We start from the raw sequence: 16,739 nt of genomic DNA on the forward strand, positions 1-16,739 counted from the left end.
ATAGACACAAATGACTATGCTGTGTTCCTTTTTTTCTTTACCTGCATGAAATATTTAAACATCAGGCATTCAAGTGACAGTTTCTGTCCAAGTTGGGACTGGGCATAACCCACTGATATGGAATCACAGCCATAAAACACTTTCCTGGCAGAAAATGGCTTCTGAGAGCAGGAAAGAGATAAAAAGGGTCAACAGTTCATAGATTTTGTTCTGGCATTCTTCAATGAATTTGACATTGAGCAAAGCCAATGAAACAGTAAAAACTTAAAAACTAGATTTAAATATCTAAAAAATAAAAAAATAAGTTATTTTTAGGAGAAAGAGGATACATACAATTGTTTATCTCATCAGTTTATTTCCAGCCCAGGGACCACTTTCAGACCAAACTTTTTTTTCCGGAGGGGCACGTCCTAGTGGACAGTGTCGTGTGCGGCGGGTTCAGGGGGGGGGAGGGGGGATTGCGGCTGCATACTAGCATACTAGCATAGTTGCCCCAGTTAGGCTAGTATAGTTACCCGAGCATAGCTGGTATAGTGCCCAGTATGGCTAGTATAGTGCCCAGTATGGCTAGTATAGCACCCAATATAGCTAGTGTAGTGCCCAGTATAGCCCCAGTGTAGCTAGTATAGTGTCCAGTATGGCTAGTATAGTGCCCAGTATAGCTAGTATAGTGCCTAGTATAGCGCCCAGTATAGCATGTATAGCGCCCTAGTATGGGTAGTACAGTGCCCCCCCCAACAAACACCTCCCCCCCCCCCCCCCCCTGCAGAGGACAGTCCCGCGGCCCAGCTGCAAACGTCTCATGGACCAGCAGTGGGCCGCTGACTCTTACCAAAGAGTGGCACCCGAGTGGAAACAGGAGGACAGAGACACCTTACGCACTGGCAGCTGGTAGCTACTTCTGTTCCACCTTAAGGGGTATATAGCAACTTAGCAAGCATAAATATAGTCAAATAAAAATCCTCATTTTAACCAGTTTCAGACCACCACATCATGTATATACAGTGGGTTGCAAAAGTATTCGGCCCCCCTTGAAGTTTTCCACATTTTTTCATATTACTGCCACAAACACGAATCAATTTTATTGGAATTCCACATGAAAGACCAACACAAAGTGGTGTACACATGAGAAGTGAAACGAAAATCATACATGATTCCAAACATTTTTTACAAATAATTAACTGTGAAGTGGTGTGTGCATAATTATTCGGCTGAGACACCAAAGTGCGCCCCTCCATCCCTCCCAGCCGTCACACACGGATTGCTATTAGACTAAGAGGGCCACAGGGCCCACAACCTCCCCAACACCTTAACCTATTTTGGTTCCTGGACGTAGAAACTACGTCCAGGAACCATGCGCGCTACCGCGCGCTCCCGCGACTGATCACGCGCACTCCTGGCTGCGGATTCGGTAGCCAGGCAATCAGTGTATCGGGCTATGGTTCCCGATCACTGATTCCTCTCCCCTGCTGAAAAAGCAACAGCTTCTCTCGGAAGCTGTGCTTTTTCTGGCCGTTCCCTCCCCGATGAGTCACTCTAAGCGTGTGTTACGCTTAAGCAGCCCATACACTCAGCCGATTTTCTGGCCGACCGATCGATCCCGATCGATCAATCGATTGCAAATCGGTTGGCCAATCGACCGATCGACGGCCGATTTCGATCGATTTCGATGGATTTCCATCGAACTTGCAGGGTGGAAAATTTAGGTCGATCTGATGAGATTGCTTATCAGTTTGCATTGGCCTTAATGGAAATCTGATGGCAAAAAAATGCCATCAGATCGAATTTCAATAGATTTCAAACTGAAATCTATTGGAATTCTATCCTGGTAAAAAATGTTCTAAAAACGCATCAGATAGATCATCAGATGCATTTCTTATCTATCTGCTGCCAATCTGACGAGTGTATGGGCACCTTTAGAGTGACGTCATGTAAACAAACTCATGGCCGCCATCTTGTGGCCAAAAAGTAATACTACAACTGAAAATAAAAAAAATTAAAATTAACACACATTTACATTATAACTCTATTGTTTACCTCCCACCCTCCCAAAACTACCCAAATAAAATGTTTACTATAAAAAAAAAAACCATTACAATAAAAAAAAAAAAACATGTAAATATTTACCTAAGGGTCTAAACTTTTTAAATATCAATGTAAAGATTAAATATTTCTATATTTTTTTTTTTATTTTAAACTTGTAAATAGTGATAGATGCAAAATGAAAAAAATGCACCTTCATTTCCAAATAAAATATTGTCGCCATACATTGTGATAGGGACAAATTTTAATGGTGTAATAACCGGGACATATGGTCAAATACAATACGTGAGTTTTAATTATGGAGGCATGTATTATTTTACAACTATAATGGCTGAAAACTGAGAAATAATGAATTTTTCCATTTTTTTCTTATTCTTCCTGTTAAAATGCATTTACAGTAAAGTGGCTCTTAGCAAAATGTACCCCCCAAAGAAAGCCTAATTGGTGGCGGAAAAAACAAGATATAGATCAGTTCATTGTGATAAGTAGTGATAAAGTTATAGGCTAATGAATGGGAGGTGAACATTTCTCACGTGAAAACGACGGAATGCGAATGGGTTAATATCTAGTTATCTGGCTTGCAGTCACTGCTATGTATCCCCTTTTCTTATTTCTTTCTGCTTCATACACAATTAGGAATGACAGCTGAATGAATTGTGCGCCCCTTCCTACACTGCGTCCTGAGGCTGGAGCCTCTCCAGCCTATGCCTCGGCCCGGCCCTGAGGTCAGGGATCAAGTTATTGAGAAATTTAAAGCAGGCTTAGGCTACAAAAAGATTTCCAAAGCCTTGAACATCCCACGGAGCACTGTTCAAGCGATCATTCAGAAATGGAAGGAGTATGGCACAACTGTAAACCTACCAAGACAAGGCCATCCACCTAAACTCACAGGCCGAACAAGGAGAGCGCTCATCAGAAATGCAGTCAAGAGGCCCATGGTGACTCTGGACGAGCTGCAGGGATCTACAGCTCAGGTGGGAGACTCTGTCCATAGGACAACTATTAGTCATGCACTGTACAAAGTTGGCCTTTATGGAAGAGTGGCAAGAAGAAAGGCATTGTTAACAAAAAGCATAAGAAGTCCCGTTTGCAGTTTGCCACAAGCCATGTGGGGGACACAGCAACCATGTGGAAGAAGGTGCTCTGGTCAGATGAGACCAAAATGGAACTTTTTGGCCAGAATGCAGAACGCTATGTTTGGCGGAAAACTAACACTGCACACCATCCCCACTGTGAAATATGGTGGTGGCAGCATCATTCTCGGGGGGGGGGGGGGGGGGGGGGTTATCTCTTCAGCAGGGACAGGGAAGCTGGTCAGAGTTGATAGGAAAATGGATGGAGCCAAATACAGGGCAAACTTGGAAGAAAACCTCTTGGAGACTGCAAAAGACTTGAGACTGGGGCGGAGGTTCACCTTCCAGCAGGACAATGACCCTAAACATAAAGCCAGGGCAACAATGGAATGGTTTAAAACAAAACATATCTATGTGTTAGAATGGCGCAGTAAAAGTCCAGATCTAAATCCAATCGAGAATCTGTGGCAAGATCTAAAAACTGCTGTTCACAAACGCTGTCCATCTAATCTGACTGAGCTGGAGCTGTTTTGCAAAGTGGAATGGGCAAGGATTTCAGTCTGTAGATGTGCAAAGCTGGTAGAGACATACGCTAAAAGACTGGCAGCTGTAATTGCAGCAAAAAGTGGTTCTACAAAGTATTGACTCAGGGGGCCGAATAATTACGCACACCCCACTTTGCAGTTATTTATTTGTAAAAAATGTTTGGAATGATGTATGATTTTCGATCCGCTTCTCACATGTACACCACTTTGTATTGGTCTTTCACGTGGAATTCCAATAAAATTGATGCATGTTTGTGGCAGTAATGTGACAAAATGTGGAAAACTTCAAGGGGGCCGAATACTTTTGCAACCCACTGTATAAGAAAATAAATACTCACAAGTTTGCCTCAGGCAGCAAAACAGTCCAGAACCTGCCCGAGGACATGTAAATAAGTTATCAGTGAGGTGCTGAGCAGCAGCGCCGTTCAATGTAAACAAAGGAGACAAACGTCTCCTGCGTTTACATTTAGTCTGCGAGCCGCTGATCGCAGGCTATTCACGGAGACCCGTGATCTAACAGGAAACGGCCGCTCGTGCGAGTAGCCTGATTAATTAGGGAGGCACCTGGCGACGCAGATGTGCGTCGCTGGTCCTCCAGCTACCACTTTGCCGCCGCACGGTATGAGTGTGCGGTCGGCAAGTGGTTAATTATTGATAAAGTGTAAACAAACACAAAAGTGAAAACAATACACCTTTATTTCCAAATAAAATATTGTTGCCATACATTGTACTAGGGACATTATTCAAATAATAACCGGGGCAAATGGACAAATAAAATGTGTGGGGTTTTATGTACAGTAGCCCTTTTATTTTCAAACTATAATGGCGGGAAAATTGAGAAATAACTATCATTTTTATCTTCTTATTCTCTTTAACAATGCATATGAAATAAAATAATTCTTAGCAAATATACCACCCAAAGAAAGCCTAGTTTGTCCAGCAAAAAACAATATATAGATTATTAAGGTGAGATAAGTAGTGATTATAAGGCCTGGCAAATTCCCTGCCAATACAGGACAAAGCAAGAAGGAACTGAATGCTGCTATTCACCGCTGCAGTAATATAATGCCTTCACAAAGCTACAATCCAAGATATCATAACAGGCTAGGTCCACACTAGGCAAGGTTGCAGAACGGACACTGCAGTCCGGGATCAGGGGACGTACCACCAGACTGCAAACTGATCCGTTTTCATAAAAAGTGCATCAGCTTTGCATCAGTTTTCGTTCAGTTTTTTACCCCAAAACACGGACAGAAAACGTCTCTGTCATTAGGAAGGTAGTGGGAGGAATTTTTGGGCCAATAATAAAGTTCAGGCTATCCGTTTTTTCATCCGTTTTTGGTGCTATTTTGCCTGTGGAGATGGAGTTGCATTTTTTCATTGCTTTTCACTACCCCTGTATCAGGGTCCTGATCCGTTGCGTGAAAATGCAGCAGATCCGGACCTTCCGATCAGGTTTTGAGAACGGGTCCCTGCAAACGCAGACGGATCAGTTTTTTTCTTGGGTGAGAACCACTGCTATTTTTAACATTAGTATCCGGGACTCCGTTTTTCATCAGGGCTGAAAAACGCAGCCACGGATACGTTTCCGGACCTAGTGTGGACTAGCCCTTATCACGTAAGGCCCAGCAATGCAGCTATGGTGTAAGCTGATCACTATAGGCCTCAATTCACGGAGCATTATCAAACGTTTATCAAACACTTTATCAAACGTTTGATAATTTACCTCATGGGTAAAATCTCATTTTAAATTCACTAAGGTGTTATATATTTATCGAATATTTTACCAATAAAACGTTCAACAAATATATAACACCTTAGTGAATTCAAAATGAGATTTTACCCATGAGGTAAATTATCAAACGTTTGATAAAGTGTTTGATAAATGTTTGATAATGCTCCGTGAATTGAGGCCTATGACAGGCAGAGGTGAACCAGAACTCCTAGGAGTGGCTACCAGGGCAGGTTCTAGACTCTGCTGCCTGAGGCAAACTTGTGAGGATGCGCCCCCCCCCCCCCCTCCCCTCCATTTGTAATGATTGCACAGCACCCGACAATTTACTCTGCTTCATTTAATGCTCTCACATGACATGCTGCAGTGTGCTGCGAGTCTGTGGGAAACAAATTGCTCACCCTTATAGCCACTCTATTCCTCCTCATTCAGGACAGCAGTGCCACCTCCTCCCTTCTGCTGTGCAAGTCAAATGAAACACTGCTGCTCTCCTGCCTCCCTCCTCCTCACTCACTGTCGGCCTCCCCAGCCTCCTGTCAACCTCCTCACGCAGCACAACAAGCTGCTTTTCCCCAATGATGACCTCTTCACCTCGCTCTCCTCCCACTTTTCCTCCTACTCTGACTGCATGCTGTAAGTATAAACACAGTACAAACGTGCTGCCCCTGTAATCTCTGCACCTGATGCAAATGTTTCACCTTGCTTCATGAGAGAACCAGCCCTGAGAGCTACAAAGGACCAAAAAGCCCTCTTACTAAAATGCTATGTAAAAAAAAAAGTTTGCCTTCTTAAAGCAGAAGGTAATTGTAATTATTCTGATTGGAGTGAGAACATGACGTCTCCCACGATGTTTCACTGCTGAATATGCAAATCATCCTATGACAGGCAAAGTGATTAAAAAGAAGAAGCTTTTATGCGGACATCCACCAATGAGAGCAGACATGCAAATTGCCGAGCACAGCCTTGTCGCTAATCTTCCGGGGGGCCACGCTCAGCGACAAGGGACATCAAGACGGCAAGGGAAGCATCAGTAGAATCTTGAGCTTTCCTTCTGTGAAGGTATCTCATTTTGCTCGGGTACACTCTAGGGGAAATAACCTGTAGGGAAATGGTTAATGCTGTGTAAACAATGCGTCATCTGAAGTTATGAAATACATGCAACTCTGAAATTAACTTTCGGTTTCCTGTTTCAATGTCAGGGATGGCGTCCGCTGATCTGAGAGAGGAACTGGAGTGCACCATCTGCCTGTCTGTTTATACGGACCCTGTAAACCTGAAATGTGGACACAATTTCTGCCGGGGCTGTATTGATTGTGTGCTGGATATGCAGGAGAGGTCTGGATGCTTTTCTTGTCCTGAGTGCCGGAAAGAGTTTCAGAAGCGGCCTGAGCTTCAGCAGAACATTACTCTGCGTAATATAGTGGAAAACTTCCTGCCTGTTAAGCCTGCTCAGAAGGGGACTGGAGACGTCTTTACAACTGGAGTCGTCTGTACATACTGTGTGGACTTTCCTGTACCTGCTGTCAAGTCCTGCCTGCTGTGTGAAGCCTCTCTGTGTGATAAACATCTGAAAGTCCACAGCAAGTCCCCAGAACATATCTTATGTGACCCCACCTCTAACCCGGAGAGCAGAAAATGCTCCATCCACAAGAAGATCCTGGAGTATTACTGCACTGAGGATGCCGTACATGTCTGTGTGTCCTGCTATGTTATTGGGGAGCACAAAGGCCACCAAATGGAGTCACTGGAGGAAGCCTTTGAGAAGAAAAAGAAAAAAATGAGGAAAGATCTACAGACACTGGCAACAAAAATAAAGGAGGTAGAGGAAAGAGTACAGAGTCTGCAGAAATGCCAGAGTAGAGCTCAAAAACAAGCAGATGGTGAAACAGAGAAAGTCAGTTCCCTGTTTAAAGACCTCAGGAGACGGCTGGATAATCTGGAGAAAGGAGTCCAGGGAAAAATCTCCAAGCAGGCAGAGCAAGTGTCCATCTTGTATAGTGATGTCATCAGGCAGCTGGAGATAAAGAAGGATGAGTTGTCTAAGAAAATGCGTCACATTGAGGAGCTGTGCAAGATGACAAATCCAATGACAGTCCTACAGGAACCAGACACAGGTGACTTGTGTGACACTGAGGAGGGGGATAAGGAGGCCAGAGAGAGACATGATAAACAGCTCCAGGATGCAGGGGATCTAGATGTGGATCTGATCTCACAGACATTACACACAGGGCTATCTGACATTATGTCAGACATAAATGGCAGCATCTATATACCAGAAGCTGCAAATATATCACTGGATTTGAGCACAGCTAATAATGATCTGTTTATATCGCGTGACAGGAAAACTGCATCAAGATCTTCAAACCAGGACCGCCCAGAAACACCAGAGAGGTTTCAGTATGCCTACCAGGTGTTAAGCAGCCAGAGTTTCTCCTCAGGGAGACATTATTTTGATGTGGACATTGGGGGGTCAGGAAGCTGCAGAGTTGGGGTGTGTTACCCTAGCATGGAAAGAAAAGGAGACCAGTCACAGATTGGGTACAATAAGATGTCCTGCTGCTTGGAGAGGCATTATGATTACTATTCAGTGATATTTGACAAACTGAAGAAACGGTTGCCTCACAATATCACCAGCAATGTAATCAGGGTTTATCTGAATTCTGGTGCTGGTCAGATCTCCTTCTATGATCTGTGCCACCCAATGAGACACCTCCACACCTTCAATGCCACCTTTACGGAGCCCCTCCATGCCGTGTTATGGGTGCGGAGTGGTTATGTAAGGATCTGTGGGGTCCAGCGCATGGACCAGGAGAGGAGACAAGTGACATACCAGGAAAGGGAGAAAAGACTGGCCATACTCACCCAGCAGAATGAGGCAGAGGGCACATTCTAAAACGTTTTCTACCATAAGTACTGCAGATATAGTTGAGAAAGATTTTTTTTCAGTTACTGCTATAATAATTGCCTTGTGATGGAGTCTTTAGAGTGTCTCCTATTGATTAGAAGGGGAATTATCAGAGATCAATTCACCTATTGGGAGCCGCTTTTATCATTTAACCTCCCTGGCGGTATGATTCCTTTCTGGTGTTAGGGTCTGAAAGCTGTACAAATTTTTTATTAACGTTTAGACCCTAAAAGCAAGAAAAAAAATCACACCCTCAGAGAGGGGGGTATGTAATTCCAGCGCCGGGCAGTTCGGCTCAGGAAGAGACAAATGTCGTCTCTCCCTGCTGCCGCTAAACTCACCGGAATGTACCAACTTGGAGGTAGTGGCTGGATGGTGTAATGGTTAAGGGCTCTACCTCTGACACAGGAGACCAGGGTTCGAATCTCGGCTCTGCCTGTTCAGTAAGCCACCCCCTATTCAGTAGGAGACCTTAGGCAAGTCTCCCTAACACTGCTACTGCCTATAGAGCGCACCCTAGAGGCTGCAGCTCTGGCGCTTTGAGTCCACCAGGAGAAAAGCGCAATATAAATGTTATTTGTCTTGTCTAGATGTAATTTGGGGTCTGGCAACCGCTGAAGCCCAGAATTACCATTATGCTGGGCTTGCAGCATAGCATTGCTGCTATGACGGGCACCGAAAAGAACTGATACGTCAGAGAGCCTGTAGCAGCCCCTGCATTTACTCACCTCCCTGGGAACCAGCGCTGCAATTCTCCCTCCGTCCTCCAGGTGGCGCTGTAACCCTCTAGTGAGATCGCTAGCTGTCATCATGACGACAGACAGCAATCTCACCAGAGGGATCCAGAGCCTCCGAGGATCGGAAGGAGAATGGCTGCCGGCGTCTGAATCCCAGGGAGGTGAGCTGAAATGCCCACAACGTGCTATACTCTGCCTATACCTCCCGGCAGCTACCACGAGTTAGGCTCGGGGTTACCGCTCTGAGCTGCAGTTTTACGCCCCGAGCCTGACTCTGGGTTACTACTAAGGAGGTTAGTAGTCAGGATTAGCTTGGGCTGACAACCTTGACATCAGTATTCTAAAAGGGAACCTAAAGTGACAGGAATATGGAGGCTGCCATCTTCATTTGCTAACAAACAATGCCAGTTGCCTGACTTCTGTACTGATGCTCTGCCTGTAATTCTTTAGACCGGAATGAAAATAAATCAGATGCTTTGACTGTGGTCTGGCTGTGGTCAAGCTCCTGCTTGTTGCAGGTGTGTGACTCAAAAACAACTAAAGCCAAAAGCTCAGTAGGACAGCCAGGCAACTGGCATTGTTTATATGGTAATGAAGATGGCAGCCCCCGTATTTCCTACACTTCAGGTTCCCTTCAAAGGAAAGGTTCACGTGTATGTATAAAAACTGATTTTGAATTGGAGTGTTCTTTTTTTTGTTTGTTTATAGCGACCCTGTAGTCAGAAAAAAATGAGATACTTACCTCAGAACAAACATAATGGCCTGGAACTCACTAGCAGTGCTTTTCTAAGCATTTTCTAAGCACCTGTTATTTGAAAAGTTCTTGCTAATGTAATGCTATGGTGTATGATCCCACTAGAAGGATGTGATTTGTTTAAAAATATCCCACAGCATTACATTAGCAAGAGCTTTACAAATTACAAGCCGTTTGAAAAGCGGTGGAAAAGCCAATTAACTTATCTGTATGTGTCAGAATTCTAGCGGTTTTATTTATGCAGGAAAAGCTGTCATATGTATAGGTTTTAAATTTTAATGTTCTATGCAAAATTTCATTGCAAACTGTAAATTTGGGTTACTTCTTTAATATATTGCTTTGTGACATTTCAGCATATTCCAGGCTGTAAAGCTTATAAGATTATTTTCACTTGCAAGCTGGTAGATTGTTGACGTACTGGATACAAGAAGGCAAAACATTCTTTGTTTATTGTACAAAGTATCTTTCAAATGTCAAGGTTATAGTGTGGAAGACTGGATACAAGATAAACTTACATTACTGCAGTAATTATATATGCACATGTTCTTAATTCTTACACATAGATATTATTAATCGAAATATTAACCACTTTACCCCCTGCGGTACGGATTTCTCCATCCAGTTTTGCATCCTTATAAAACCAAGGGACGGAGAAATCCGTACCTCCCACGCTACCGCCGCTGTCCGCGCTCCCGCCGCTCGTGCATGCCGCTGCCCGCTCGCCCGGAGATCAATTAACGGGAAAATCCATTCCCGTTTGTTGATCTAAGCCCCCGCAATGATCTGCTGCTTCTATGAGAAACAGCGCGATCATTGTGATTTTCCGAGCCTCATAGTGCTTCCTGACGCTTACAGGTCGCATGAACATAGCATCACTGTGGCCATCTTGTGGCCAAATAGTAAAACTACACCCTAAAGCATTTTACATATACAAATACATTAGTTTTACACAATAAAATTAACTCATTACCTCCCACACTCCCCAATTTTTTTGGGGTCATATAACATAAATAGTTACCTTAGGGACTGAACTTTTTAAATATATATGTCAAGAGGGTATAACACTGTTACTTTATAAACTATGGGCTTGTAATTAGGGATGGATGCAAAACTGAAAAAAATGCACCTTTATTCCCAAATAAAATATTGGCGCCAAACATTGTGATAGGGACATAATTTAAACGGCTTTATAACCGGGACAAATGGGCAAATATATTTCATGGGTTTTAATTACAGTAGCATGCATTATTTAAAAACTATAATGGCCGAAAACTGAAAAATTCAGTGGAACGATCTCTCCGTTTTTGTAATATCTGCAAGTGGGCCACAGCTTTTTTCCCTTTAACGGTGGCTTAAATGTAAGTCTGCAAATGATTCAAGATCCTACAATTGAAGGAGCCAGTCTTTGGCCATGCCACTGTTAATACTTTAGTTTTTTCATACCATTTATCACTATACTTAGTAAGATTCTTTGCATCATTTGGATACATATCACACATAACTTGCAATGGCGATGCAATATTCTGTGTGCCAGACAGTTAAGTCACTACACAAGGAGTGGAGATGTCTCAGAAATTTCTGAATCTCTGTGATATGGCTGTCTGGCCTACAAATAGTTAGCACACTCTCATGCACAGTATGTCCCTAGGTTCGTTGGAGGTTGCCGTGTAATACTACAACCCCTTCTTCAAGGAACTGGGTGCAATGCTCCTCCAAGTACAGTTAGCCTTGCACTAACTGCACATGTTAGTCGACAAACAAACAAATAAACAGATGTGCAGCCTGTTTGCTTAGTAAAAAAGTAACTGTCCCTAATCTTTCCCTAATTATAAATGCATTTTTGAACCAGTTTCCCCAGTGACCCAAGTGTTACTACTATCTTCTAGTTAACCATATGCCAAAATGTTCTCAACCACTTAAAAGCAATTTCACTTAAATATAATAATTATTTACCACTGACCACTGCAACTTTCATCCACATTTGACACGTTCTATAACTTTCACTCCTTTACTCTTCCACACAGAATGTCACCTTGCTGGATATATCCCTTCCCACTATAGACTAGTGAGGATTTCCATTCGGCTTAACCAGAGGTAATTACTCTCTGGCCGTGATGAGTCTAATACTCAATCCGTTACCTCTTCCCGTAGAACGGGGATTTCCCTAGGAGTTATCCAACTGCCTGCATACAGATGATAAGTCCTCTTCTCAGCCTATCGGTGACCATAAAATATGCAACCCAAAATGCATTCAAACCCAACCTCGTCAACTATGCAGTACAAGGGACTGCTCAGACAAGACTAAGATTAAGTGCAGAGGTCACACAAAACACGGACAGCACATAAGTGAGGATTTCCAAACCTACAGACGTCTCTTCCCACTATTCACAGACAGTGAGGATTGCCATATTTACAAGTTCTTTCTACTAAATTATATCCAATTAAACTTTTAACTGTATATATATATATTAGTGAGGATAACCAAATTGAAACCATACTCTACTTCCAGACTGATTCGGCTGCCTAATCTGGACTTTCCCTGAATCCCAGACTCTGATTGGCTAAAGCTTCCATGCTTCAAAATGCTATCTATGTTTTGAATACCTAAATCACAATATTATTGTTTATGAATTCTTAATGACCTTATCTTGTGGGAATTTACGTAGGTTTGCAATGTTTACACATTCTAATCAGGTCATTTCTGACACAGTTAATTATAAATGGACGTCACCAGCCATCTTGTCTGCTGGCTGCCCCAGACATTGAGACTAAACAATGTCATTCATGATGCATTTCTGATAATATCCCCTTCTGCTAATTAGTTTTTGGAATGTGTCTGTACTTTCACAGGTCAGGTTGACCTTATAACACTGTACACAGATCTGTAAGAGCCTTCAGCAATTTAAGGCTTATTGAAACATACAGGGCTTCTAATATATTCATTTAAATATAAAGCTTATATATAGTTACACGTATAAGACTAGTTCTCTTCTTTCACATGTTTTCATGGGTTTGGAATGTGCTACTAGGGGATTTATCTGTCTTGCAGATAAGAGATGGCGCCGTGTGAATCTCACCAGTCAAACTAGCCTTAAATTAAACAAGCTACTATTGAAGCAAATTCCTCTAATAATAATTAACGACTGACTGATCTCATCCGCTTAAATATTAATATGTATTCATTTATGCTGTATTCTGTATTCCAATAGTTAACTTAGAGATTTTGTGAGGATCCAATCAGGTTATTGGTAGGAGGTATGATTGTAATGTGTAATTGGGAGTATATAACTTCTGTTCCGAGCTTTGCAAGTCAGACTTTGCTTTGCTATAATTCAGTGCATGTCTCCTGCACAGTAAATAAACCAATACTTTACTTCCAAGACATCGATTTGTGGTATTTCCCCTTTATCACAGCAAGCCTTCCAGGTCCTGAAGCAGCAAAACAACCCCAGACCATCACACTACCACCACCATATTTTACTGTTGTTATGATGTTCTTTTGCTGAAATGCTGTGTTACTTCTACGCCAGATGTAACGGGACACGCACCTTCTAAAAAGTTCAACTTTTGTCTCGTCGGTCCACAAGGTATTTTCCCAAAAGTCTTGGCAATCATTGAGATGTTTTTTAGCAAAATTGAGACAAGCCTTAATGTTCTTTTTGCTTAAAAGTGGTTTGCGCCTTGGATATCTGCCATGCAGGCCGTTTTTGCCCAGTGTCTTACTTATGGTGGAGTCGTGAACATTGACCTTAAAGGAGTTATCAGGGCATATAAAGTAAACTGAGTGGTACTTACCGGGGGCGTCCTCCAGCCCCAAGTTCCCAGGACCTCCCTCGCCGCATTCTGCCTTCAGCCGTTTGCCGGAGCTCCGACCCGGTCCCCGGCGATGATGTCAGAGCGACCTGGAGGTCGATCTGTACTGCACCTGCGCGATCGGCGCTGTCATTCACCACCACGTGGGCAGGAGCGGACTGTGCAGGCGCAGAGCTGCTGCACCTGCGCAGTCCACTCCGGCCCACGTGGCGGTGATTGACTGCGCCGATCGCGCAGGCGCAGTGCAGAGCGACCTGGAGGTCGCTCTGACATCATCTCTGGGGACCGGGTCGGGAGCTTCGGCAAACGGCTGAAGGCAGAGCTGCGGCGAGGGAGGTCTTGGGAGCTTGGAGGAAGCCCCCGGTAAGTACCACTCTACTTTATATGCCCTGATAACTCCTTTAATTGAGGCAAGTGAAGCCTGCAGTTCTTTAGATGTTGTCCTGGGGTCTTTTGTGGCCTCTCGGATGAGTTTTCTCTGCGCTCTTGGGGTAATTTTGGTCGGCCGGCCACTCCTGGGAAGGTTCATCACTGTTCCATGTTTTTGCCATTTGTGGATAATGGCTCTCACTGTGGTTCGCTGGCGTCCCACAGCTTTAGAAATGGCTTTATAACCTTTACCAGAGTGATAGAACTCAATTACTTTTGTTCTCATTTGTTCCTGAATTTCTTTGGATCTTTGCATGATGTCTAGCTTTTGAGGTGTGTAACGATTATGGAATTCTCTCCGTGATCTGCGCACAAGACGTGCGCTGACACTGCGGAAATCCTCCACAAGCGTGTAATTTGAGGGAACCCAGCAAAAGGTACAATGCACCTGTAGAGGGAAATTCCTGTCGGCAGGTGGAGCTGTGGAGTGCAGAGAAACAGCTCCTCTGCCCTGCCACAGACGCAAGACAGGAATTGCACGAAGGGAAGAAACGCAGGGCAAGATAGCCCTGAAGGAGAGAGAGAGAGCAAAGCGACAGAGGGTATGTGTGTGCACCAATCTAATCGCCAACCCGCGACAGTGCATACACAACCATGAAGAACAGGAGAGAAGGCAATCGCCAGAGATGGCGATTGCTAACAGCGACACAAGACTGAATAAGCACAGATGAGGAATGTATGTATGTCCACCAATCTAGCCGCCACCCTGCGACGGCGGACACACAACAAAGGAAACCAAGTGAGAACGCAATTGCAAGAGAAGCGATTGCGAAAGAGAATGAGCACAGGGACAGATTGTATGTGTGTGCACCAAACTAGTCGCCAACCCGCGACGGTGCATACACAACAGTAGATATGAAGTAGGAACGCAATCGCGAGAGAGGCGATTGCCAGAGGTGACACAAGGCTACAGCAAGGCAGAGCATGAGAGTAGCAAAGGCACAACAAATCATACAATGAGAAGATAAGGAAAATAACAAACGCTAGCTAAACACGAACACCGCACTCATTCGCAACAGTGCACGCGTTTATACATGGTCTCCGCGTGATAAGCACAACAGAGACAAGCCCGCCTAACTAACCACCGACAGACAAACATGAAACAGAGGACGCGAGCGCTTGCTTAACGGTTACCTCACCGAGCCTCCAGCAAGCGTTCGTAGCAGACAAGACCGATACACGAAAACAGGAATAAGTGAGAGATGGGATCCACAGCACTAGCGCAAGAGGCTAGTGCGATCCAGGAAGACAGAACAGAAGGATCCACAGCACTAGCGCAAGGCGAGTGCGATCCAAGTATAGAAAGAGAGATGGAGATCAGACGGATCCACAGCACTAGCGCAAGGCGAGTGCGATCCTGGCAAGACAGGCAGATGAGATAGCTAGTAGCAACCGCTGCTCCAGCTATACTCCAAGAACAACAGATCAGAACGACTTCCTGTCGACCACCGCTGGGACAGGACAATCGCAACAGACAAACAAAACAGATATGCAATCCTAACTGCACTAGGGAACCTGCCTAGTGCAGTCCCAGGAATTACTCTAAGCTAATCTTCAAACAAAGAGCAAGGCTGACACTCCAAGAGTGTTTCACAGGACTAACCCTTATGACAGCCACTTACTGTGGAATCACATCGTATATATAAAGCAAGCCTACAAAGAATGTGGCTAGGCAATTTGCATGACAAACGTATGCAAATTCCTCAGCAACAGCAAGCTGCAAAACTGACAAAAGGTCTCTCTTCCAGAGACCTGCAGAATGCAGACCCGAACAGTGGTCAAAACGCTGCCTGCCTGCGCAGGCAGCCGAGCGGATCCTCACAAGGTGCTTTTGGTCTACTTATCTGTGTCAGATAGCTCCTATTTAAGTGATTTCTTGATTGAAACAGGTGTGGCAGTAATCAGGCCTGGGGGTGACTACAGACATTGAACTCAGGTGTGATAAACCACAGTTAAGTTATTTTTTAACAAGCGGGGCAATTACCCCCCCCCCCCCCCCCCGCTATAGGGTCGGATTCCAGACGAGCCTCTAACCTGATATTTGCAAAAGACTCTAACTGAAGACTCATGAAGGCCAGGACAGCCCGACAAGGCCCAATTCTAGAGTCAGCCCACCCGAAACCGACCTCATCGGAAGGAGAAGCCACCGAAACATGCCCATCAGTACCGCAAGTCTCAGTGTAACACCCATCAGGACTGTGAATGCCAGAGAAGAAGCCATAGACACCCACCGAGCCATGCCCACCACCTTCCAAGGACCGTCCAAAAATACCAAACCTGCCACAATACCCATTCGAAGTGTCCCTTTCCACAAAGCACCCACTGCTGATCTCATCCAAGGTACCAGGAAATATTTCTCCCAGGATCTCCCAGAACACTTTGAAGCTCCGCAGAGATCCCAGGAGGGCAGAACGATCACCAGGCTCACATGGAGAACTATCAAGAACCCCTATGGAACCAATGACAATTCCAGATTCAGAATTACCAGGACAAGCATCAAGAACAGGGCCTTCAGGGACCACCTCTGGGCATGCAGGCAGGCAGGCAACATCAGAACAGGTTTCCACCGAGGAAGCATCTGAGCAGGCTGGCAACCGAGACACACTTGGGCTTTCTGGGTCACAGAACACATCGGGGTACACTAGCCCAAGGGGAACCTCAGGACACGTCGATTAACTACCAACCTCAGAATCCGTCACGACAAGACC

At 44.5% G+C, this 16,739-nt stretch overlaps 1 protein-coding gene across 1 annotated transcript; it reads left to right on the forward strand.

The window, feature by feature from the left end:
• The first annotated feature begins 6,394 nt into the window (after positions 1-6,394).
• On the forward strand, positions 6,395-13,500 carry LOC137564291 (E3 ubiquitin/ISG15 ligase TRIM25-like). The gene is made up of 2 exons (XM_068277974.1): positions 6,395-6,452; positions 6,593-13,500. The coding sequence occupies exon 2, from the start codon at positions 6,595-6,597 to the stop codon at positions 8,284-8,286; it is 1,692 nt and encodes a 563-aa protein (XP_068134075.1). The 5' UTR covers positions 6,395-6,452; positions 6,593-6,594; the 3' UTR covers positions 8,287-13,500.
• The last annotated feature ends 3,239 nt before the right edge of the window (positions 13,501-16,739 follow it).

This window comes from Hyperolius riggenbachi, chromosome 3 (genome assembly GCF_040937935.1).
Source record: "Hyperolius riggenbachi isolate aHypRig1 chromosome 3, aHypRig1.pri, whole genome shotgun sequence".
Taxonomy (NCBI): Eukaryota; Metazoa; Chordata; class Amphibia; order Anura; family Hyperoliidae; genus Hyperolius; species Hyperolius riggenbachi.